At 46.6% G+C, this 25,756-nt stretch overlaps 1 protein-coding gene across 1 annotated transcript; it reads left to right on the top strand.

Moving 5' to 3' along the window:
- The first annotated feature begins 18,439 nt into the window (after positions 1 to 18,439).
- On the top strand, positions 18,440 to 25,504 carry WAS (WASP actin nucleation promoting factor). The gene is made up of 12 exons (XM_058535810.1): positions 18,440 to 18,796; positions 19,138 to 19,278; positions 20,367 to 20,453; positions 20,554 to 20,656; positions 20,768 to 20,809; positions 20,903 to 20,956; positions 21,790 to 21,964; positions 22,876 to 22,918; positions 23,119 to 23,272; positions 23,480 to 23,886; positions 24,155 to 24,269; positions 25,230 to 25,504. The coding sequence occupies exons 1-12, from the start codon at positions 18,665 to 18,667 to the stop codon at positions 25,283 to 25,285; spliced, it is 1,509 nt and encodes a 502-aa protein (XP_058391793.1). The 5' UTR covers positions 18,440 to 18,664; the 3' UTR covers positions 25,286 to 25,504.
- The last annotated feature ends 252 nt before the right edge of the window (positions 25,505 to 25,756 follow it).

Raw genomic sequence — 25,756 nt, forward strand, 5'->3', positions numbered from 1 at the left:
ATTTGGCGGCTGATTAAGGCCTAAAACGGATGCTATTTCTGCTGTGAAGATTTCAACCATATGTCACCTTGTTAGTAAAAGAATTAATTAAAAGGATGAAACTTCAGCAAGATCCCAATCTGTTTGCTCCTTTGATTCCAATCAAACATTGACTTTAGTTATTCATTTTCCCAGAAGGTGGCAGCAGGAATCTCTTCTGAGCCCACGTGTTGCCAAGAGGAGCCCGTTAGGAGGTCACTCTGAGAGGAGGTAGCACACGTGGTTTCTGGTTAGAGAGCTTCAGCCTCGGCTCAGAGGCGCTCATGTCTTCTCTCTTACAGGAGTATGAAGGGCAGTGTCAGGCCTTGGGGAGCAGCAGGGAGCAGGGGGAGCAGCAGGGCTCCTCCCCAGCTGTGCCCAATTAGAAAGCCAGCGATTTAACAGAAGGCCCAGAAGACTCACAGGGCCAGGCCTGGGGTTCTCTTTGTTCCACCTCTTTTCCCATGCATAGAACTGAAAGAGAAAAAAACATTGCATGACAAGAATTAATGGTGTCAAATACCATCAGAGACAATTTAAAAATTGCTCTTCTCTGTTGGAAATGAATGTAGAAGACAAGAGTAGTGGCTTCCTTTTAACCCATTAACTACCCTACATTTTGAAAAATGGCAGACCACGTTTTTACTGTATAGTCATTCAGCTTGACTAATGCTCACAAGTTTACAGTTCAGTGATTGTCTGAGGGAACAGTTTGCTACAAAGCATATAGTTTTGACTGATCATAACCATAACCTCATTTATAATCATAACCTTTTTTATAATCTCAGAATGCCAATATGCCTAAAATGACTATAGAATTGTTGTTTCGAAATTAATCTTTTTTTTTAAACAGACATTGTTTTTTAGAGCAGTTTTAGGTTAAAAGCAAAATTGAGCAGAAAGTTCCCATATACTTCCTGTCCCCATACATGCACAGCCTCACCCACTATCAACACCCCCCACCAGAGTGGCACATTTATTACAATCGATGAACCTACATTGACACGTCATTATCACCCAGAGTCCACAGTTTACATTAGGGGTCACTCTTGGTGTTGTACATTCTATGCATTTGCACTAATGCATAATGACATGTATCCACCATTATAGTATCATACAGAGTAGCTTCGCTGCCCTAGAAATCCTCTGCGCTCTGCCTATTCATCCCTCCCTCCCACCTAACCCCTGGCAACCACTGATCTTTTACTGTCTCCATGGTTTTGCTTTTTCCAGAATGTCATATAGGTGGAATCATACAGTATGTAGCCTTTTCAGATTGGTTTCTTTCACTTAGTAACATGCAGTTAAGATTCCTCCGTGTCATTCCATTGCTTGATAGCTCATTTCCTTTTAGCACCGAACAATATTCCACTGTCTGGATGAACCACAGTTTATTCATCCATTCACCTACTGAAGGACATCTTGGTTGCTTCCAAGTTTTGGCAATTATGAACAAAGCTGCTGTAAATATCCACGTGCAGGTTTTTGTGTAGACATAGTTCTCAACTCCTTTGGGTAAACACCAAGGAGTGTGATTGCTGGATTGTATGGTAAGAGTATGTTTAGTTTTGTAAGAAACTGCCAAAATGTCTTCCACAGTGACTGTACCATTTTGCATCCCCACCAGCAATGAATGAGAGCTCCTATTGTTCCTATTGCATTCACCGCTGTCAGAGTTCTAGATTTTGGACATTCTAATAGGTGTATAGTGGTGTCTCCTTGTTGTTTTAATTTGCATTTCCCTGACAACATAGGATGTTGTCACCAGTACCAGTCAGATTGGTGCGGTGAGGTCCCAGGTTCTTGTTCCACAGACACAAAGGAATTTGAGAGCTGACACACAGCGGAAGTTTTAACAGAGGAGGATTTATTAGCAAAGCAAAAGTACACCCCCAAGGGGAGGGGCAGGCAGGCTGGAGGTGAACAGCTGCCCCAAAGTTGTGGTGGTCTGTGGCTATGGACAATGGGGTCCCAGGGGCGGGTGAGGGTCTTGGAACGTGGACCAGTCGGGTCATTGTCTCCACCCCCAAGTCAGGAAGGGGAGTTTTTTTCCTTACATAGGCATCTCCGGAACTGACATGGTGGTGATCCCCGCGCAAGTTGGGTCAAAACGGCAATGCAAGAGAGTATAATGATGCTTGGGGCTACTCCTGGTCGGGGCCGGGGTGGGGGTGGGGGTGGGGCGGGTGGGGGAGTGTTTCACGCCCGAAGAGCCGCTGCCTGGTAATTAGGCCATTGCACCTGGTGGAGTGACCTTGCTCCCAGCTCATATCTAGTTTCCTGCCTATCTCAGTGTGGAGCTTCTTTTCATGTGCTTATTTGCCATCTGTATATCGTCTTTGGTGAGGTGTCTGTTCAGGTCTTTGGCCCATTTTTTTTATCAGGTTGTTTCTTTTCTTAAAAAAAGTTTTTTTATTATAATTTTTTAAACTGAGATATAATTAACATATAACGCAGTTTTAGGTGTACAACATAATGATTTGATATATGTATACACTGCAAAATGATCACCACAGTAAGTCTAATTAACTCATTTTCTTCTTGTTGAGTTTTAAGAGTTCTTTGTAATTTTGGATAATAGCCCTTTATCAGATATGTCTTTTGCAAATATTTTCTCCCAGTCTGTGGTTTGTCTTCTCATTATTTTGATGATATTTTTTTAAAAGAAAACTAGCAACTTCTAAACTTTTCCTTGCAATCAGAAGACAATTCCTGCAGAGACAATGTGTGGTGGTGAAGAGAGGGCCTCTCTCTAGGGTCAGTCAGCTTGCGTTTGAATTCCGCTTTTGCCACTTACTAGCTGTGCAAGTTACTTAATGTCTCCGTGCCACAGTTTCCTCATCTTTAAAATGGGAATAATAATAGTGCTTACCTCATAGGGTTGCTGTAAAGATTAAATCAATTAATATCACAAATATAAGGGATTTAAAGCAGGTGCTGAAACATTTGTTTATTATTAAATTATTTAATAATTTAAATATTTAAATTATTTGATTAGAACAGAAGATATAGTTTGTAGAGTTTCAGAAACATGAATGAAAAGCAATGGTGGAAATTTCTAACTTGAAGGGCATGTTTGAGATCATTCTCCACCGAGCAGCATCAGTTCTGTTCTAGAAGATGCATCAAAGCTACTTTGGTTTTCGCAAAGCAACATCTGTCCATTTTGCACAGAATGCTGTAACACTTACGGAAAATTGGATCTATTAGCAATTAGTGAGATAGAGAGATATGGGCCATGCTAACTTGCTGTGGGAAAAGTGACAATGAAGTAAACTGAGTTAAGACATCTAGAGGTGTCTGCCACTAACTGGCTACTTCACTCCGCACAAATCATTTTCCCCTTCCCTGCTTCAGGTTTCCACTTCTGTCATTGAGGGGTTATGGTTATCAGGGCTTGTAGGGAATTATGTTTTAATCATGTTTTTTCTTTTATGTATTTTATGGTTTATGTATTTTATGGTTTATGTATTTTATGCGTTGACGTCTTGGGGCCTTGCTCATCCTGGAAATACTGCCCCTCTCAAGGCTAGCTAATTCCTCGAGATAGCAAACAACTTGACCTTGAGCATGCCTTTGATATGCAAACTAACCAACCCTAAATTCAGACCCTCAACCACCGCCTTCATCTAACTTTCCTGCATTTTAGAACAACTATGGACAGTAAATATATAGCAATCATTACCTCTATGTATCTTAAGAATTTTATAATAACCAATGAAAATGAGATTTCTCCCTTTCTCTTATAATCTGGTTCTCAAGTTGCATTGTTGAAGCAATGTGCCAAAGTTGCTTTTATTTTCCCTAACTAAAGACATGTTATTATCTATTCTTATTAGCAAAGAAAAAAAAACATACATTACAGAAGAGAAAGTAAAATTAAAAAATAGAATAGTCCTTTTCCTTTCAAGATTACAAAAAGAACATAAAAAATTAAGCTCCATACTTTTCCAAAATCCTGAAACAGAAACCTCTCATCAAAGTTCTAAATCTACTCCCTCTAAATGTTCCTCCGACTCATCTGCCCGCCCTCCGGCTGCCCAGTAAGTGATGAGAACCGTGTTGTTTGTCCTCAGGCTGAGGTTACCCTGTCCCTCGGGCAGGGGCAAGCTGTGGGTGCCTACAGGAATGAAATCCAAAACCATGAGTCCAGGAAACCCTGAATTAGGGTCTGAGAGACAGATTGCTGTACACATTTATAAAGAAGCAATAAATGATCTCCCACACATGTATTTTATACCTGTCGACTGAAATAAAGAGTCTAGGTGCTATTAGTGAAGGAGTTTATTCAATAATCAGCGTGAGGAGTTGGAACCCCGGGAAACAGTTCCACAGAGCGCTCTGATGGAACTGCTCCGAGGCGTGTGGGTTTAGGTGCAGCTTGTATCTCTTTCACCAACAGTGTCCGTGCAGGGAAGAGGGGAAAAAGCTTACAACTAGATTTCATGTATATCAAAAGGGATAGGGCACATCTATTTTTTCTCTAGATTATACATTGAAAGTAACATAAACAAGAATTCCTTGGTTATACGTCAAACAAGTTCTGGGATGCTGATGTTATCTATGTGTGGAGGAAGGCAAGGACCAGGGTTGTTAATTAGTCCCTCAATCTCTAAGAAATGCAGCTGGGGATATGGGAGCTAAGTCCCCTTTATCTTTTCCCATAGCTGACTTCTCCAGCTGGCGTCTTCAGTCCTGAGGTGTGGGGTTGCAAGGTCATTTGGACACAGGCTTAAGATGGCCTGCACGGCTGCTTCGCAGTACAGCGTGGATTTTATTACACTGACTTAAAGCCTATGCAGTTTGCTTGCTAGATTGTCTTGTTACACCAGGGAAAGGGGTCCCCAAAATCTGTCCACACATCTTTCTCCATCTTTTGGTCTTATCTGACCCAAGCACTGTGGAGGGAGCACAGAAATATGAGTCACTCACTATTGTCCTCAAACTGCTTCCAGCCTTCTCGAGGAGCTCAGCCCTGTCCTGTCCAAAGAGGGAACCAGCTGAGCAAGGACCAGAGCTAGGAGTCCAGAGGGAAGGAAATGTGTGACTGAGGAGGGCAGGCTCTGTGGAGGACCTGGGCTTGAGAAGGTGAGAGCAGGGAGAAGGGGACGAGTGGCGTACAAAATGGCCTGGAATTACTGGCAAATAATAAGTCACCTGTGATAATACCCAGTTGTAAGTAACAAATCACTCACAGGTAAAAGTATAAGTATTTAGCCTATTCATCAGCATCTGACTATAAAGGTATCAGGCTCGATTCTCCAGTTTATAATCTACACTCATGTGATTTTTCTTATACTTGAATTTGTAACTGCGGGCCCTCCAAGACCAGTTCACCTGAACCCACCTTATCAACAGAGTAATTGAGTTGTCTTTCAGGAATTGAGACCCCTTGTCCAGTTCGGGCCAGTTGAAACCACCAACCCATCAACTGTGCCTGCACGAATGCTCCATAAGTGACCTTTTTGATGTCACGGAGCTAAAAACTCCATACTCAGATCATGGTAATTCTGTCATTTAGTGAACATGCGTCCCATGAGGAGGCGTGAAGCTGGACTACCTTCCGCAGATCATCAATTACCTCACTGATCCTCTCCTCCAATCATCTATCTCCACACTTCAGACTGCCCTACCCTTTGATGGGGGAAGAGGGAGAATCCCCCTCTGCCCTTTTCCTTAAGGTTCTTATGGCTGGCCAAATAATTAACAAGACAGGTTAGCAGGAGAAAATAATACCAAGTTTAATAACATGTATACATGGGAGAAACTCAGAAATGAGCAACTCGTCCCTCTGTCTAAGCTGCTTGCTTAAGTATTGCCGCTAAAGGCGAGGAACGTGTTGGGGGTGGGTAGTGGTCTGCGACTTCAGAAGGCAGGAAGACAATTCTTTTCAGGGTCATCTATAGATAATGTGGTCAGGGAGAGACAGAGTTTTTGATAAAAGGGGCTTGGTGCCTTTCCTATTGTAACCTCTATCCTACATTATCTTTACAGCCATCATGATAGAAGATCTGTTCCAGGAAGGAGCCACCATGTCAAATTCTTTAGGCAGTTAGTGGGGGAGGTCAAATGTCCCTCAGAGAAAACAATCAAGGTAAAGAGATATATTTCAGGGTGGCCAAATCTTGATCTCCCACACCTTCATCCCATACATTGTGTGCCCCAAGCCCTGGATCAGGGAGACAGATCTGAGGGCACATACTCCCTGCCTCCTTGCAGATTGATCTTGCAAAATAAAGCTACATTTCTTTTCCCAAAAGCTGATGTGGTAATAATTGGCTTTTTGTTTCTGCCCATTGGGCAAGAGAACCCCAATTTTGGGCAGTAACAAGTTGAGAAACTAATTTGGACAAACCAAATTTTACTTGCCTCATCTGCAATGACATCAGTTGATTTTCCTCCCCTTGGCTGCCCTCCCTCCACCGTGCCCTCTCCTCCAACCCAGGGCACATTGTATTATCATCAGTTGTTTTCTGGGTTGTCTCCTCAACTAGCAGTGAACCCATAAAGCTGGACTCGTTCATTTCTATACCCTGTCCCCCACCTCAGGGGGCTCAGCACTGGGCCTAGCCCTATCATAAGGAGGCATACTGTGTGTTATGGGAGACTACAGGAGTTCGTGGAAACCTTTGGAGTGCATCATCCACTCGTTCATTTATTCACTCATCCAACAACTATTTCTTGAACGTCTCCTACACACCTGAAACTAGGAAATAAGGCTGGCAAGTCTCTTGCCACTTAGCGATTACACAGGAGGGATACATGAGTTTGTAATAAATGTGATAGGGTAAGTCCAGGGGGCCATGGGAGCACACAGAGAGGCACAGAACCTGAAATCAGGGTGTCGGGGAAGGAGTCCCGGGGGAAGTGAGGTCTCAGCTAAGATCTGAAGGATGGACAGGAGTTTATAGATGAATGGGGTGAGGGGATAGGGGAGTTGGGGTGGACACAGCTATTGACCTTAAGCAAATAGACAGTTATTTCTCCAGCAAAAACGGGCTTCTTGGGGATCATCAAAGAATTGCAATTCTGGACCTACAACCATGGTGAGCCAGGCGCCAAGTCCCCTGCAGCAAGGGGAGGAGAAACTCTTTGTATTACGGAGGGGAGAGGAAGTTGGGAGGGCTAGTGTAAACAAAGAGTTCCAGGTGTAGCGGCTTTTCATTGGCTGAGTTGTGACAGTCTCTCATTGGCTGGGCTCTTGCTGGGCAAGAAGAGAAAGTCTTTCTTCTTTCTGTTGGGCTCCGCCATCGTTGTAGGGCATGAGAGCTCCCCCTTCTGGCCTCCCGACTCCATTTTAAATGAGGTTTCTGTTTATTAATTTTCACACAGCTCAGCTTTATTTGTGCTGGCTGTGTGGCCTTGAACAAACAAGTCATGTAAATTCTCTGAATCTGTTTCCTCATCAGTAAAATGAAGACAAAAGTAACTACCTCGTGGGTTTGTTGTGAGGGTTAAAGGGGAGAATGGACACAGTATAAAGCATCTGGCAGAATGCCTGGCATGTGGTAGATGTTCAATAGATATCTGATGGGGTAGAGATGGCTCAGTAATTCATCAGGACAATCCCTCTGTAATAAAGCAGAGAGAGACCTCTTGTTTGGGGGCAAAGATCCAGTTTGGGATCCAATTCACTTCAGCTTTGCAAATTGAGTAGACTAAGATTACTTAGTAGACTTAGTAGACTTAGTTCAGCTGTCGATGACAGCTGACCAAACCAATAGGTTGTTACTACAGATGAAGGCCATCAGATGTCAAATAAGTTTGTTTTGCAAATTATATATTAAACCAAAAGAGTGTCGACATAAATAATCCATAATCAATCTATAAATCAAAATTGGGGTGAGTTTATTATGATCCAATTTTTGAGGACCATGGCCTGGGGCCTTCCTTCCTTAAGGAAGGAAGGGCACCAAAGAAGTGGGGTGTACAGAGCGGTCACATACCGGCAAAGAGCATGTATCACATCAGATTTCGATGTCCCTTGTACAATAGCCACAAGATCACCCTGCCAGATTGCCCTGCCAGAATAGCTATTGATGGACACAGCGGGGAGCAGGTCTGCTGTCTCAATGGGTGTGGCTGGTGTCAGGTCTGTTGTCTCGAGCTGGGTGGTCACAGGATGAGCCCAGCAATCAAATCCTAGCCTAGGGAGAAACGCTTATCCTCAAGGAAATGCTAATGTGGGGGAAGTTGCATCCTTATCTTAAGGGCATTTACTCTTCTCTTTGGGACATGGCAAAGCAGATACACAATACATGTTTGAAGGCATCAGGCTCTGTTGGAAAAACAAACTCAGGCCGAATTAGTTTTACCCCGAATGGCTTCCTCATATGCTCCAATATATCCTATTGCTTGACATTTATTTATCAAGGGAAACTGATCCTGAAAGTTCCAATTTGTGAATGGAGGGATGCACTAAAGAAATCTCTGCCCCGAGTCTGGGGAAGGGGTGGCTGATGGTGCTCTGGTCAGTTTAATTAGTTATCACCTCCCATCCCTGGCAGCAACTTGATGCTCTAATAGGAGGGCAGATTTGGTGTTTAGGGTCCTAAATTTCCCTGCGTGGAAGTGAGCAGATCAGATGTACTCAAGCAGGGAAATGCTCAATTCTGTGCCTAAAATAGAATCAAGTTTCTGAGACTGAGAAATTTCACACTTTTGCTGAGTTAACTGAGTTTGGGAAACATAGCTAACGTGTTTGAAAAGACACAATGCTGCAATGATGTCTTTAGAATGAGATAGTGGTTACCAGGGGCTGGGGGTGGGGAGTTGGGGTGGAAGAATGGGGGGATGTTGGTCAAAGGGAACAAACTTCCAGTTATAAGATGAATAAGTTCCAGGGATCTAATGTACAGTATGGTGACTATAGTTAACAATACTGTACTGTATACTTGAAATTTGCTAAGACAGTAGATCTTAAGTGTTCTCACCACCACCATCACCCCCACACACACGTACAAAGTAACTCTGTGAGGTGATGGATGTGTTAATTAACTTGATTGTCGTAATCATTCCACAGTGTATACGTATATCAAATCATCACGTTGTACACCCTAATTATTTGCAATTTTTGTTTGTCAATTATATCTTGATAAAGCTGGATAAAAAGGATGAGATGGGTTAACTTAATTGATCACAAATTCATCATTTTGGAACCAAGTAATCCATAATTGCCCGTGACCTGTCCATCTTCCCATCTAGATGGAGGCTGTGTGAGGACAGAAGCTCTGCCCGTGTTGTTTACCACTGGGCTGAACACAGTGCCTGGGACAGAGCTGGCACTCAAAAATATGTGTTGAACGAAAACACAAATGCATCAAGATACATGCACCCCTGTGTTCATTGCAGCATTATTCACAATAGCCAAGACTTGGAAACAACCTAAGTGCCTGTCAATGGACGAATGGATAAAGAAGATGTGGTATATATACACAATGGAATACTACTCAGATATAGATAAAGATGAAATCTTGTCATTTGCGACAACATGGATGGACCTTGAGGGTGTTATGCTAAGTGAAATAAGTCAGATGGAGAAAATCAAATACTGTATGATCTCACTCATAAGTAGAAGATAAAAACAACAACAGCAACAACAATAACAGCAAACAAACACATAGATACAGAAATTAAATTGGTGGTTACCAGAGAGGAAGGGGGGAGGGAGGAGGGTGAGAAGGGTAATAGGGTACATGTGTACGGTGATGGATGGTAATTAGACTTTGGGTGGTGAACACGATGTAATCTACACAGAAATCAAAATATAATGATGTACACCCGAGATTTATATAATGTTATAAACCAGGGCTGGCCCCGTGGCTTAGCGGTTAAGTGCGCGCACTCCACTGCTGGCGGCCCGGGTTTGGATCCCGGGCGTGCACCGACGCACCGCTTCTCCGGCCATGCTGAGGCCGCGTCCCACATACAGCAACTAGAAGGATGTGCAGCTATGACATACAACTGTCTACTGGGGCTTTGGGGGAAAAAATAAATAAAATTATAAAAAAAAAAACAAATCCACCAAGCTTTAAAAAAAAATAATGTTATAAACCAGTTACCTCAATAAAAAAAGAAAGAATCAGACAATAGATACATTTAACCAACTGTAAATATTATATACTGCTTATGAAGAGACTTTACTCTCTGAACTCAATGATAGTCAATAACCCTTAATAAACTACAAAGATTTTTGCTTTAAAAAAATCTTATTTATGAGATAAATTGTAAAGCGATAAAAATGGTATATCCCCACGACAAAATACTGTGTAGTCATTGAAAATTAAATTTTAAGAGAATAGTTAGTGATGTAGAAAATGTTCATGATACATTTGTAAAATGAAGAAAAGTAGATTTTAAGGTACGTGTGAGTATAGTCATATGTGATTATTAATGTGTGTGGGAATGATGGTGAGTGAAAGAAGCGAGACACGAAAGAGTACATACTGTATGATTTCATGCATATAAAACTCTAGAAACGACAAATCTAATCTACAGTGACATAAAGCAGATCAGTGGTTGCCTGAAACAGGGAGTAGAGATGGAGATGGGCTGGGAATGGACAGAGACACGAGGCAACCTTTCAAAGCCACAGAAATGCTTTTCATTTTGGCTGTGAAGCTTACACAAGAGTATAAATTTCAACACTGGAAATTGGTACATTTTATTGTATGGGAATAATACTTCAATTAAAAATACAGAGAGAAAAAATATTTGTTGAATGAATGAATTTTGATTAGGTGGATCTAACACAGTCTATAAATTTTACAGGTGTTCCTCTCCCGTCTAAGGTCGAATCCTGAAGTCTTGTGTGATGTCATTGAATTATTTTAGAAGAATAATTTGGTATTGAGGGTGGGAGTGTCATGTACTAAATCACTTTGATCACTCCACGGTATTAGGCTTTCCCCCTTGAGGCCCCTGACCAATACACGGCTCCATGATCCACACCAACACGCACACACCTGTCTGAGTGTGAGCGTGCACGTGAAGTCTAGATACACATTTGTTTGTCTGAAGAAAGGCCCTATAAAGGTTGTGTAACTGTCAGGAGCCTTTCAGCTCCTTTAGGTGAGTTTCTGGAGCTCTCTCAGCCTTGTGATTCAGCTTTCCCTCTGCAAAATGGGGATGTATTTCAGTTTCCTATGTCAGTGAAGGTTTAGAAGGATTTCTGTGACATCACTTTTCTGAAGGAAAAATGCCGTTTGCCCACAGGGAATAACTTTGAAGAAACTAAAGACTGGAAGTTGAGAGTTAATTTTGCAAGGCAGTATTGTTAACATGTAAGCCTTTATGTTTTTTTGTGTGTGTGTGTGAGGAAGATCAGCCCTGAGCTAACATCCATGCTAATCCTCCTCTTTTTGCTGAGGAAGACCGGCCCTGAGCTAACATCTACTGCCAATCCTCCTCCTTTTTGTCCCCAAAGCCCCAGTAGATAGTTGTACGTCATAGTTGCACAGCCTTCTAGTTGCTGTATGTAGGATGCCGCCTCAACATGGCTGGACAAGCGGTGAGTCGGTGCGCGCCTGGGATCTGAACCCGGGCCGCCAGTAGTGGAGCGCGCACCCTTAACCGCTAAGCCACGGGGCTGGCCCCTAAGCCTTTATGTTGATCAAAAACCAACCTACTCACTGCTTAATCAAAATATGAAATGGGAAGTCCTAGCCTGAAATTCAATGCCCATTTGGGCAGGGAAATAAAAGATCTTTGTAATAACATTGCCTTAGAGAATGTTTTTGAAAGTCTTCAGCAGAAGTCATACGTGTTTGTACGAGGAGGGATTTCCCTCGCCCAGTGCCAACAAGTTGCTGATGGAGATTATAATGTATTTTAACACTATGGATTTGGTTTGAAATCAAGGGAAGATTCCAACTACTCTTTGGCAGTGGAAAAAATTCTGTAATAGACTGAGCAAACATATTAAAATAGTCAAGCGATTTTAACTGTCTTTTCTCTCCAGATCTTGAAGGGTGCTGTTTCTCCATTTGAAATTATACAGCACCTTCAACTTGGTTATTCAGACTAATAACTAGGTATTCAAATTATATACCATCACTTGCCCATAATACACCTTGCAGTGACACTTCTTTGGTGAAGGCTCGTAACTGCTTTAAAAAAAAACTTTTTTATTTTTGGAATTTCCAGCAGTTATTACTACAATTTCAAAGAAAGCAAAGGCTACTGACTCTGAGTCTGAGGAAGGAGAATTGAAGTAGACAAGTGTTGAATGTCACAACGGGGCTCCCGGCCCTGGGGCTGGAGTGTTTTCTCCACCTCCTTGTAAGAGTTCCCTGGCCTACCAACAAGGATTGGTCCTTTGCCTGCCAAAACAGGCAAGATCATCCTCTTTTTTTGCTGAGGAAGACTGGCCCTGGGCTAACATCTGTGCCCATCTTCCTCCACTTTATATGGGACCCCACCACAGCATGGCCTGACAAGCGGTGCATCAGTGCCTCGATGCGCACCCGGTATCCGAACCTGGGCCACCAGCAGCAGAGCGCGTGCACTTAACCGCTACGCCACGGGGGCTGGCCCCTATACTTATATTTTAATTTACATATATATAATGTAAAAGTTGTAAACTTTATAGTAGATAACTGGCTATATCACCTACGATGTATATTAAATATCACATGTCAATGTCCTGTCCCGTCTGACCAGGCCTAATGCTCCAAAACCATCACTTCGCATGTCAAAAACTGGGGAAAGTAGTCTCTTAAACACACTTTGTCAAAGGCCTCTCCTTTAGGGCTTTTAACTGCTGTAAATGTTGTACCCGTTTTGTCAGAATGAGTACAATTAATAATTTTAGTACATTGAATCCAAAGACCACAAGATGTTCAGTCTGCGATTTATGGTACTGGGAGAGCCAGACAGCCCACTGTGTCCATCCTACTGCGGCAGAATTTAACTTTATTAAAGCCACTTCTGAGAGTTTTCCTACAACCAAACTCAAAGAAAGCCTTTTGTTTCGAGCTAACTAGAGAACAAATGAATGCAAGAACCAATGGGCACAGGCACGAACCCCGCCCCCCGCCCCCCCACCCCCGTTTGTTTCCGAGTTTACGTCTGGATCGCCCAGTGCAGCAGGTGCCACACCCTGGTGTGTGATCTCACCAACCCCCAGCAGTAAGCACCACCTTCTGCACTTTCCACAGGAGAACAATCTGACCCTCTGAAGCGGTATCTGAAACCACCACCCGAAAGCCACAAAGCCCCGCTTCAGCGGCCTGGCACACTGGCCTGGCATTCACTGCGCATGCTCCGAACCTATGCCCAGTGGGAGCTCGGCGCACGGGAGCGGAGGCGGGGCTATGTGATTCAGGTAGCTTCAAAGAAGAGCAAGGACGAGAATTCAGCCATTGACCAATCAGAGCCCATGGCAGTCCCCGAGCCTGCTCTCCCCACCCCTGAGCCAATTGCCGGCTCCGGTGCATTGAGAGCTGCTTTGAAATTAAGGAACTGAGAGGGGGGTGAGAGTGGCTAAGATGGCGGATGTGAGAGAGGCCAAGGGCGCGACCAGTGAGGCCCGCCCGAGGCGGGTGGGAGTCGGGAGGACGGGATGGGGGTCTTGGGACAAGCAGGATTGCGACATTCTCCTCTCCATTAAGGGATGAGGCTGCCGTCGTATTCCTCCCCACAAAAAAATGATATGTTGCAAGATGGCCGCCCCTCCCAAGTGGTCCGATCCTGGGCAGACTGTTCTATTTTGTCCCTCCCCACACACGGCCGCTGTGGTCCATTCCAGGCTGCAGCATTAACACTCCTGGGCTCATACAGTGGGCAGCCGTTGGGGCAAACAGACCGGAAAGTGGACGATCTTAGAGTGACACAGGGGTTTGGACACACATGGGGTCACACACATTGGGGAGTGGACACCCCCAGGGTCACACATTTGTGTGTGGACACTTTTGGTGTCACAGACTGGGGAATGGACAATTGGGGTTACATCGATTGCAGTGGAGGGAGATAGGGAGCACCCATCTAAGGAGAGTTGGTGGTGACTTTGAGGGTGTGGGCAGTATAGGGACTAGGAAGGGACCTTTGGCTCCCCGGCTGGTCCGAGGTTAGCAGCCAGAAACCCAGGAGGAGAGAGGGCTGGCTGGCACAGTGTTTTCTTGTACAGGTCGGGGGAGTAGGGCGGGAAACGTGGGGGGTGGGACCTCCGAGGTTGGCAGCCAGGGCTCCAGGAACATGTTAACGACTCTGGAGGAGTCTGGCTGGGCCACAGAATGGATCTCTGAGATGGGCTTTGCAGCAGGAGAAAGTAGAGAAAGGGCAATGGGAAGGGGATCATGTGTTCTGGGTCTCTGACCATCCACCAATGGTGGTGGGACCTAAAAGTCTGAGGGAGGTGGGTGAGGAGAGGATTGGGGCGGGGTAGGGAGAATGCTAGGCTGAAGGGATGATAATTCATTTATTCAAGTTACTCAGCTATTTCATAAAAACAATAACAACAATAATGCATAATTATAATGTGTTAAGCTCTGTCCTAATCACTTTACATGAATTATCTTATTTAGTCTTCACAACAACCTTAACTGCTATTATTACCTCTATGGATGAGAGAACAGAGGCACTGAGAGGTTATGAGACCCTAAACAGCTAGTAAGTGCCAGAGCCAGAAACCAGAGCCAGGCTGTAGGGCTTCAGAATCTGTGGTTCTAACCACTGAGCCATTCTTATCTCTCCAGGTGTCTCTGCTTTTCTGTGCACACCCTGTCCTCACTCCACCTCTGCCAGGACTAGAAATCAGCCCCTCTCCTGAGATCCCCTAAAGCATCCATTTGCCCGGAGCATCAGTGAACAGTGTAGACACCTCTGTGGGAGGAGCTGGGCCCTGCACACTCTGAGTTGTTTTTCCTCCCCCTTTTCCCCAGGCAGGAGGATGAAGAGAGGAAAGGGGAGCCTTGTGGGAAGAGGACAGTAAATCACAGCAGAGATATCTAGACTGTACAAGGATTGTTCAACAAATACTGATTGAGCTTCTGCCTGCAGGGTCCTGGTAGGGTGGTGGAGACACGGCAATGAACAAGACAGACAAAGGTCCTGTTCCTGTCTGCCCTGGGGGAGTGTTTTGGGAATTCCTGGTAGGTAGACTTTGGTTGTCACAATGATGGGGGGCATTGAGTGGGTAGGACCTGAGATGCTGGGGAACAGCCCCACACTACCGAGACTTCTAAAGTACACAAATGTCATTTCAGGATGGTGAAAGGAGCCCTCCCAAAATGTTTCTTATTAAAAGGGAGCATTGGGTCAGAGGGTTGGGATTTGTTGTTTCCTTAAGTCGGGCCTGTCCCCAGGAAGTGCCCCTCAGTCAGGGGTATGGAGGACCGTGAGGGGCAGGAAGGTAAGGGGAGGAGAAGGATGGTGTGGTGATGGAAATAGGTTGCCATATTGGCCTCAGTTTGGTCTTAGAGGACAGAAGTAGGACCCTACCCATGCCTATGTCCCCTCCGTGGACTCAGTCACGTGGTGGTGACAGGAATGTGGAAGACACCCTCGTGTCTTATTACCTACTCAGGGCTCTAGGCATGGCGACCGAGATTTGTAGGCAATATCCTCTAGAAATAAAGCAAATAAGCACAAGATATAAACAAGAAATGGTTCTCCATCTGGTGACCCCTGGGGAGTTGGCAGGGGGAAGTGATGGAGGAGCATGAGGTGGGTGTAAGTTATTGGGCATATCCTGGTTCTTGGGGGTTCTGTGGATTACTGAGAAGTAAGTCAGAACTTCTGCTCCCAGCCATGATGGACTGATGGCTCTCTTGCTGAGAACAATCAGAAAAGCTGGATTAAGATTTTTGGTCTTGTTTGTAAATCTATTTGAAGGCCCAGGAGAGCAAATTACCTTTGAGGTCATCACCTCACCAAATACTGTCTTCCAGTGCAGAAGAGCAAGAGTTGATGGGAACACATAGAAGTAAAGTAAATGAGCTCCAAATTATTAATGCAGATCAACACAGTGATTCAATAATCTGAATAATGTGAAACATGATATTAAAATGATTAATAAGGGCCGGCTCCGTGGCTTAGTGGTTAAGTGCACACGCTCCGCTACTGGCGGCCCGGGGTTCGGGTCCCAGGCACGCACTGACGCACTGCTTCTCCGGCCATGCTGAGGCCGCGTCCCACATACAGCAACTAGAAGGATGTGCAACTATGACATACAACTATCTACTGGGGCTTTGGGGAAAAAAGAAAAGGGAGGAGGATTGGCAATAGATGTTAGCTCAGAGCTGGTCTTCCTCAGCAAAAAGAGGAGGATTAGCACGGATGTTGGCTCAGGGCTGATCTTCCTCACAAAAAAACAAAAAAAAGATTAATAAATCACTATATTCCGGGGTGAGGAAACTCATTCTATTACAGACTAAAATCACGAAAATCTACTTCAGGTTTTTTATTTAGAGAAAAATAGAAATTTTAAACGTACCTGCTACTTGGAAGTAAGAACAGGAAATATACAACTTTTAAATGTTAATTTAAAAAACAACCAGCCAATGTAGCAGAGTTTTAAGGTCCCTGATGTAGACTTAAAGAGGACAGATCTAGGGGCAGAGGAAGAAGGAATAGGAAGGTGGAGGACAAAAGACATAGAGAGGGAGCAGAAGAATTGTATCTCGGCCCCCATGGGGCACTTAACAGTTTAGGAACGATTTCTCATGGAATTGGCCTCAGCTCTACCACTCACAAACTGTGTGATCTCGGGCAAGTTAGCTAAGCTTCTTTGGGCCTCAGCTTCCCGATCAGTAAAATGGGGATAACAGTAGTGCTTATCTCATTGGGTCGTTTGTGAATGTGAAATGAGTTCATAGATGTAAGGCACTTAGAAAAAGCTCAGAAAACACTGCATCAAATTAGATGTGAATCCCTCATTCATTCCTTCGATAAACATTTATTGAGCATCTAGTTTGTGCCACATACTGGAGATGTGCTTGGCCCACAGCGAGAGCTCAGTGAGCAGTGTTACATGAATGAAGGCAGTGGCCTTTTAAGGAGAAGTAGGGGCTTGCCCTAATGACCAGGCTGGAAGGCGCTCCAGGCCTGGAGGTATGAAATTGCCTGGTGAGTTAGGGCGCCATGAGCTGAGTTGTGAGGGGAGAGAGGAGGGAGGGAGGTTGGAATTGCCACATCAGAAGGGGCTTTGAGCCCAGGCCTAGGAGAGAAGCTTTGAACCTGCGGGTGTAGGAGCCATGCAGGTTTCCAGGCAGGACTGTGGGTCCCACCTTGAGATGTCCTGTTTCTTGTCAGGTACCCAGGAATGTGAGTCACACCCCAGACTGCTCAGTTCCCCTGAACTGCTGTATGTATGCCTGAAAGCTTCACGTCCCCAAACGGGAAACTGAGGCCAGGAAGGAGTGAGGACTGAGCTAGCATTCACTTGGGGAAACAGTCTGGCATTAACTAGTGAAGTTGGAGATGTGCAAACCCCACAACTCCGGATTACCCTCCTGAGAGTATGCATGCCCCTGCGGACCAGGAGATGTGCACAGGAGCCGACAGAGCAGCCAGACACAGCTCAAGTATCTGTTAACAGGAAAATATGAATAAACAAATTGTACAGCCACACAATAGAATACTATGTAGCAGTGACAATGAACAGCTAATGCTACAGGCAAATACGAATCTTAGTAACAGACAGAGAGACGGCATGGAGCATAGTCATGAAAAGCGTGCTCTCTGGCTGGACCCAGCCTGCCTGGTGTGCAATCCAAGCTCTACCACTTGCTAGCTGGGAGCTACTGGGAAAATTATTTAACCGATCTGTGCCTTGGTTCCCTCATTTCCCTCTGTCAAATGGACCCAGCAATAGTGCGCGTGCCATGGGCTGTGACGAGGATTGAAATGTCAGTATTATACAAAGAGGTCAGAACAGTGCCTGCACCACACAGTCAGTGGTACATGAATGTTTGGTAGATAAAAATAGAACGTTGAGTGGGGAAAAAGCAAGTCTCCGAAGATTACATACTTTTAGAAGTTCAAAAGCCATGAAAAGTAAACAAAATGTTATTTAGGCATTCATATATGCTATAAAATTCCTTTCTCAAAAAGGGATGATAAGCAGAAAGTAATTTGGGAGTTGCAGGAGGCAGAGGTAAGGGATGGGAAGTGAGCCGAGAGCTTGCACGTTGTCTGTTGTCTGGGTCTCAGGAGAGGGGTGGGACCCCAGGTACTCGCTATGTCATTAAAGGAAAAGCTTTAACGAAGTAACCTTTCAGCACTAGGGACCCTGAACCTCGGGACAGACTAACTGGATGCTTTGGGGAAGAAGGAGGCCGCCCAGTTCCATGCCTGCTCCCATGTAGAAGTGCTGCAGTGGCCTAGATCTTGCTGTCAGCCAATCAGAGGGAGGAGAGTCTGAGCCAGTCAGAGGGAGATGGGCCTCAGAGAGTAAGAAAGAAGCAGGAGGACGTGAGCGGGTCCAAAAGATGGGTCTAACCAGTCAAATGGAGGAGGGCCCCAGTCTGAGGGAGGAGGGTCTGAGCCTGTCCTAGGGAGGAGGAGACCAGGCCCACCGAGGGGCCCCTGGAGGACTTGTTTCCCTTGTGGCTTTTTTTGCACTTCCTGTTCCCCTGCTCACTGCGGAAGTTCCTCTTCTTACCCTGCACCCAGTGGCTGGCCGGAGAGGACAAGGGCAGGAGGCACCATGAGTGGGGGCCCTGTAGGAGGCAGGCCTGGGGGCCGCGGAGGAGCTGGGGTTCAGCAGAACAAACCCTCCACCCTCCTCCAGGACCATGAGAACCAGCGACTCTTCGAGATGCTCGGACGGAAATGCTGGGTGAGCTGGGGATCTCCTGGCCTTCCCTGTCTCCCTTCCTTTCCTCCTTTTCCTCTCCTCCTCTTCCACCTCCTTATCTTCCCCATCCTCTCCCTCTCTCCTTTCCTCCCCTTCCTCTCTGCTCATCTTCCCCATCCTTCTCCTCTCCATCATCTCTCCTAGAATTCACTTACCCCCGTTCACCAGTCCCAGGAAGATCTCAATGTCTACTCACTTTCCCTCTGGCTGCGGCTCTTCCTTCAGGGCCATGACAGCCACGGGCAAGGAAGAACCAGGTCTGGCTCCCAGACCCTCTCGCTGCCCCTGACCAGACTCCTCTGAGCCCTGCTCTCCTCTCCCAGACACTGGCCACCGCGGTTGTTCAGCTGTACCTGGCGCTGCCCCCTGGAGCCAAGCACTGGACCAAGAAGCATTGTGGGGCTGTGTGCTTCGTGAAAGATAACCCCCAGAAGTCCTACTTCATCCGCCTTTATGGCCTTCAGGTGACCCCTGCTCTCCACTGGACATGCAAACCAGCTTTGAACCCACAAACCCAGATCTCTGTCCATAGCCCTGAACCCTCGGACAGATAAGTGAACTCCTGAGCCCCAGAACCAAAGACTTCATTCAGATGTCAAACTCTGGCTTGCCTTTCTAAGTCTGTGATGACTGACCCCAGAGTCTCCATGTCAAGATCTATAAACCCCCAGATATTAGTATACCTCCTAAATTGAATCTGTTCCACAAACTCCAAAAACATGAGCACTATATTTTTACCTGAACCTCAAATTTGTTCTAAACTCAACATTTTGGTTCCCAGAAATCTTCCATCAAAACTCCTGACCCCTAGATGTTTGCGTAGCTCCTAAGTCATAAATCATAAACCCTAAACCTAAATATGCCATTGTCTTGAACTCCAAATCTGTCCTTTTAAACCCACAGCATGGACCCCAGAATTCCCGTATTAAAACTCCTGAACACTCAAATACTGAAGCAGCTCCTAAGCCAAAAATCTGTTCTACAAACCCCCAACCTGAACTCGCCAGGCCTAACGCCCAAATTCATCCTTGTAAACCCGTAAAGATGGACCCAGCATAACCACATCAAGATCCCAGGGCCATCAAATATTGACCAAACTCCTAAGCTGTAACTCTGCTCCACAAACCTCAATTGTACATAACTTGGCTGAACCCTGCCCCCCCAACACCCAAATCTACATGTCTGAACCCCCAAATCTCAACTCCAACTCCCAATACTGGAGCCCTACCTGCCCAAATGAAGGGAGTCTATGAATGGGCTCAGTTTCCTAGGACTGGAGTCCAAAATCCTCAAATTCAAGCTCCAAAGTCCCACATCTAGGGCCCTGAACCGCAAATACAAATCTCTTACTGCAGTATCTGACTCCCATATTGTACCCCAACCCTCCACATCTGACACCTAGACCCCCAACTCTCTGATGCTGAGATGGAAATCTCCGAATCAGATCCTGGGGCCCTAAATCTGGACACTATGCTCCCTGCCCAGATAACTGAGGCCTGCCACCCAGGGCACACCTCAGTGCCACTGTGTTCCCCACCCTGTACCTCTCCAGGCTGGCCGGCTGCTCTGGGAACAGGAGCTGTACTCACAGCTAGTCTATTCTACTCCCACTCCCTTCTTCCACACCTTTGCTGGAGATGTAAGTGACCACCCAACCCCTGGGCCAGAGTTGGGGTGTGGGGAGGAGATGGGAAAGGTGTGGGGGGCCTGGAAGTCTGCTGACCCCAAGGCGTGTACAGGACTGCCAAGCAGGGCTGAACTTTGCAGACGAGGGCGAGGCCCAGGCCTTCCGGGCTCTGGTGCAGGAGAAGATACAAAAAAGGAATCAGAGGCAAAGTGGAGGTGAGGAGGCCTTGGGGGAGGAAAGGAGGTGGGCAGAGGTGAGTGCAAGAGTGGGGAGCTGGAAAAGCCCTTCTCATGGTTCTGGTTCCCAGTCCACCTGTCTCTCCACAGACAGGCGCCAGCTACCCCCACCACCAGCACCAGCCAATGAAGGTGAGTCCTCTAGTGCAAGTAGGGGTAACAAGAGGCTAGCCCAGGAACCTGTGGCAGGGTTGTGATAGCTCTCTACCCATTCCATCTTCCCAGAGAGGAGAGGAGGGCTCCCACCACTGCCCTCGCACCCAGGTGGAGACCAAGGGGGTGAGTGCTGATTCTTCTCTGTGTCTCTTGGTGGATGGGTGGGTGGGGGGTGGATGGGTGGAGTGGATGGATGGATAGGTGGGGAGTGGGTAGATGGATGAGTAGGTGGGTGGGTGCAGAGATAAGTGAGTGAATGGGTGGGTAGATGAGTGAGTGGGTGGATGAATGGGTAGATAGAAGGGTATGTGGGTGGATGAGCAGGTGCATGGATGTAGCTGTATGGGAGGATGGATGGATGAATGGGTGAATGGATGTGTGGGTGGATGGACTGGTGGTGGATCAGTGGTTGAATGGGAGGATGAATTGACGGGAGGATAAAAATATAGATGGATTGCTGGTGGATAGAGGGTCGAATCAGGGGATGACTTGATGGGAGGATGAAAATATAGATAGATGTATAAGTGGATGTATAGATGTATAAGTGAATGGGTGCGTGGATAAATGGATGGATGATTGAGTAAATTAGTGAATGAGTGAGTGAGTGATTGAATGAATTGAACAATGAATAAATGAATAAGTGACAAAATTTCAGTCAGTGAAAAAGCAGTGATTGAATGAATGATTGAGTGAATGATTGAGTAATTTACTAATTAGTCAATGAGTGAATGAATGAGTCAATACTTAAGTGATAAGCATGAGTAATGAATCAGTGAATATATGAATGGTTTGCAGGACTCACTCACTTCTCAATAAACCTTACTTGGACCCCTCACCCACTTCCTCCATGACCATCAAACACATCAGTTCCCCCAACAGTCTTCTTGTCTCTTGTCCATATGCTTTGGTTGATAGGTAAGTGGGTCAATGGTCCAGTCACTCTATTTTCCCCACAGGCCCACAAGCTGGCCCGCTGGCCCTGGGACTGGTGGCAGTGGACATCCAGAACCCAGACATCACGAGTTCACGATACCGTGGGCTCCCGGCACCTGGGCCTGGCCCAGCTGATAAGAAACGCTCAGGAAAGAAGAAGATCAGCAAGGCTGATATTGGTGCACCCAGTGGATTCAAGTGAGAACCTCTCCCTAGTGAGCCCACAGATCCCTGGGAGTGGGGAATAGATGAACATGTGGACAGGAGGAGAGCTGAGTGGAAGGATGGGCAGATGGATGGGTGGGTAGGTGCAGGGCTGGGACTAGGGGAGAGGCAAGTGAGGCACCAAGGTCGCAAACTTTATGGAGGTGGTCTCTCTCAGGCTCATTCAACTGTAATTCACAACTCCAAGAGTGAGTGCCTCCTTAAATTTTGCACCCTAGGCACCTCACTTGCCTCACCCTAGTCCCACCCTGAGTGGGCTGGTGGGTGAGTGGATGGGTGGGTAGAAGGATAGATGGATGAATGAATGAATGGGTGGTTGGAGAATGAATGGATAGGTGGTTGGATGGATGCATAGATGGGTAAATGGGAAGTGGGTGGGTAGATGGATGGGTGAGTGGATGAGTGTGTGGACAGATGGATATATAGATTGGTTCAGGTGGCCAGATATGTGGGTGAATGGACAGTTCAATGGATAAATGGTCGGAAGTGTACGGTTGAGTGGGTAGACAAATGAGTAGATGGATGGAAAGGTGGGCACATGAGTAGATGGGTGGGTGGCTGCACAAGTGTGTATGAGGATAGATTGGTGGACAAATGGGTAAACAGATGTGTGCAGGCAGATGAGTAGAGAGACAAACGTATGATAGATCACTGGTGGATGGACGGTAGATAAAGAGATGGGTGGATAGATGGGTACCAAAAACCATGGGCCCCTTCGAATGCCATAACTCCTGCTCTCACTCATTCGCTAATTTATTCACTTATGATTCATTCATTAATGGCCCCTCAGTGTCCCTCTGGGCAGGGAGGGCAAGAGCGCTTCACTAGGAAGGGAGGGAAGGAAGGACAGTGGGGCTTCACTGGAGTCTCCTCACCTCCCCCAGACATGTCAGCCACGTGGGGTGGGACCCCCAGAATGGATTTGACGTGAGTAATGGCAAAGTCCCCTGGACCCTACTCAACTCCCACTCACCCTTCCATAGTCCCCTGCTCAGACCTACCCCCAGACCCCACCCTTCCCACACCCCTCTCAGATCCCTCTCTGGGATGGACCCAATGATGATGTGTGCCCCTTCCCTCCCCACCTTATTCCCCCACCCCTGCCCTTGCCTTTTTCCTCTGGGCAGGTGAACAACCTGGACCCGGATCTGCGGAGCCTGTTCTCCAGGGCGGGAATCAGTGAGGCCCAGCTCACCGACGCTGAGACCTCCAAACTTATCTATGACTTCATTGAGGACCAAGGCGGGCTGGAGGCTGTGCGGCAGGAGATGAGGCGCCAGGGTGAGTCCCCCTGTCTGGACACCCCCTTCTTCTCCAGCCCTGGTAGCTGATTTCTAAGAGATACATCACAGTCAGTCAGTCCTCGTGGAAACCCCTCTGCTGCTTGAATTGGGAGTTGGTCAGCTGGGATACCCGTTTAACAAATGAGCAAAGCTGGGGCTCTGAAGAAAACTATAATAATAGCTATATGTTATTTTCCCCCCTCAGAGCCGCTTCCACCCCCCCCACCACCATCCCGAGGAGGGAACCAGCCCCCTCGGCCCCCTACTGTGGAGAGTAACAAGGGTCGTTCTGGTCCACTGCCCTCTGTACCTATGGGAGGTGCTCCACCTCCACCAACTCCCCGGGGACCCCCACCCCCGGGCCGAGGGGGCCCCCCGCCACCACCCCCTCCAGCCACTGGACGTGCTGGACCACCGCCCCCTCCACCCCCTGGAGCTGGGGGGCCACCCGTGCCGCCTCCACCACCGCCACCACCACCACCACCCATCTCTGGGGAGGGGCCAGTCCCTCCCCCACCCCCTCCTGCTCTGGGGCCTTCGGCAGGCCTGGCCACTGGTGGGGGTCGAGGGGCACTTTTGGATCAAATCCGGCAGGGAATTCAGCTGAACAAGGTAAGCAGGGGCAGGATGGAGGATTGGGGGTCTGGAACTCTGGTGTGTGCTGTGCAAGTCAGGATATTAGGGGGCCGGGGCCGAGACTGATGGGGGTCCCAAGCTTTTGGGGTTCAGTGATAGGGTTGGGAGGTTGGTGGGGAGAGGTGGGCTTGGAGCCTTGAAGGGGGACTGGAGTGTGTGGGAGGAGAAATAATGATAGAGGGTCGGGGAGAAGTGCTCCTCTCACAGGCCCTGAGCCCTCTGTACTGGACCCTGCTTGTTACAGACCCCTGGGGCTCCAGAGAGCTCGGCACTGCAGCCGCCACCTCAGAGCTCAGAAGGGCTGGTGGGGGCCCTGATGCATGTGATGCAGAAGAGAAGCAGAGCCATCCACTCCTCGGGTGAGAGCCCACTCTCTCCGGAGCCCATCCTGCCAGGACAGTGACCTTGGTTCCCAGGGCTAGTGTCGGCCTAAAAACAACCCCAACGGTCACCATCACTAGTAACATTAACCCCATCTGTTGTTGATAGTATTAACATGAATCTTGTATCCATCTCCTTTTTGACAATGGTAACATTGTCGTTATGTAACAATAATATAGTTAACTCTATCTTTGACAATAATATTAACTCTAACTCCATGTGTCATCAGATTAACAGTAACTCATTGTGTGATAACATTATAACTAACCCAATCTTTTTACAATAATGTGAACATGAATCCCCTAATGTGTCAACAATACTGTCATTATATGACAATTATATGAGGATAATATTAACCTCAACCTATTATGTGACAATAATAGAATTAACTCCAACTTTGACAGTAATATTAACATTAACCTCAGAGTGTGTCCACAGATTAACATGAATCCATTATATGACAATATTTTAACGAACCTCATCTTTTGACAATGATATTATCATTAACCCCATTATGTGTCAACAATATTAACATTAACCCACTATGAAACAATAATATGGTAATTTACTCCACCTTTGCTAATAATATTTAAATTTACCCCATTAAGTGACAAACCTGTTAACATTAACCCTTTGTGTGACAATCATATCCCAACTAACCACACATTTTTGACAATAATCTTAACTTCGACTCCAGCTAGAACCCAGACCCCAACTATAATCCCTGTCTTATCCCAAACAGAAGCCCTAACTCTCCCTCGTCTGAGGGGGCCCCTTCCTCATCCAACGCACAGGCCCCAGGTCTGATTTCCTAGCAGGAGACCTCAGCCCCCCAGGGTCCTGAGTCCCGACCTCTCCAGCCCTAATTAAACCTCCTCCCCAGGGCTTTTGACCCTGAGTTCCATTCATCCTGAGTTCCACTCTCTCTCTCCCACCAGACGAAGGGGAGGACCAGGCTGGCGATGAGGATGAGGACGATGAATGGGATGACTGAGTCACTACCCCCGACACCTGTTCTGCACTCACTCCTCTGGCAGCTGCCGCTCACCGCCCTGCACTCTCGGCTTCCAGGCCCCCAAACCCTGTTTCTTCCCCACCATTCCTTTCAGTGCTGTTATCTCTTACTGGCCCCCACATTTGCCCTGGCAATAGCCGGGGCCCTTTTTATACAAAATTGCTCAGTTCTCCTCACTCAAGGATTTTTAAACAAAAATAAAATAACTGTCTTTTTGTTTCTCTAAATTCAGTTCGTTTATTTTTCAAAGGTGGGAGTTTGGGGTGTTTTCCCCCAAAGTCCCTTTTATTCATCTATCCCATTTCATTTATTTAGTCTTACATGTATACATTCATTCATTCATTTGTGCCCTAGGTCATTTAGCCTATATTTCTTTGTTTCCTTCTGCCCTTCTTTATTTCCACAAACACTTATTGCCAGGTACTACTTTAGGGGCTGGGGATAAAGCAG

Source organism: Diceros bicornis, chromosome X, assembly GCF_020826845.1.
Source record: "Diceros bicornis minor isolate mBicDic1 chromosome X, mDicBic1.mat.cur, whole genome shotgun sequence".
In the NCBI taxonomy this organism is placed as follows: Eukaryota; Metazoa; Chordata; class Mammalia; order Perissodactyla; family Rhinocerotidae; genus Diceros; species Diceros bicornis.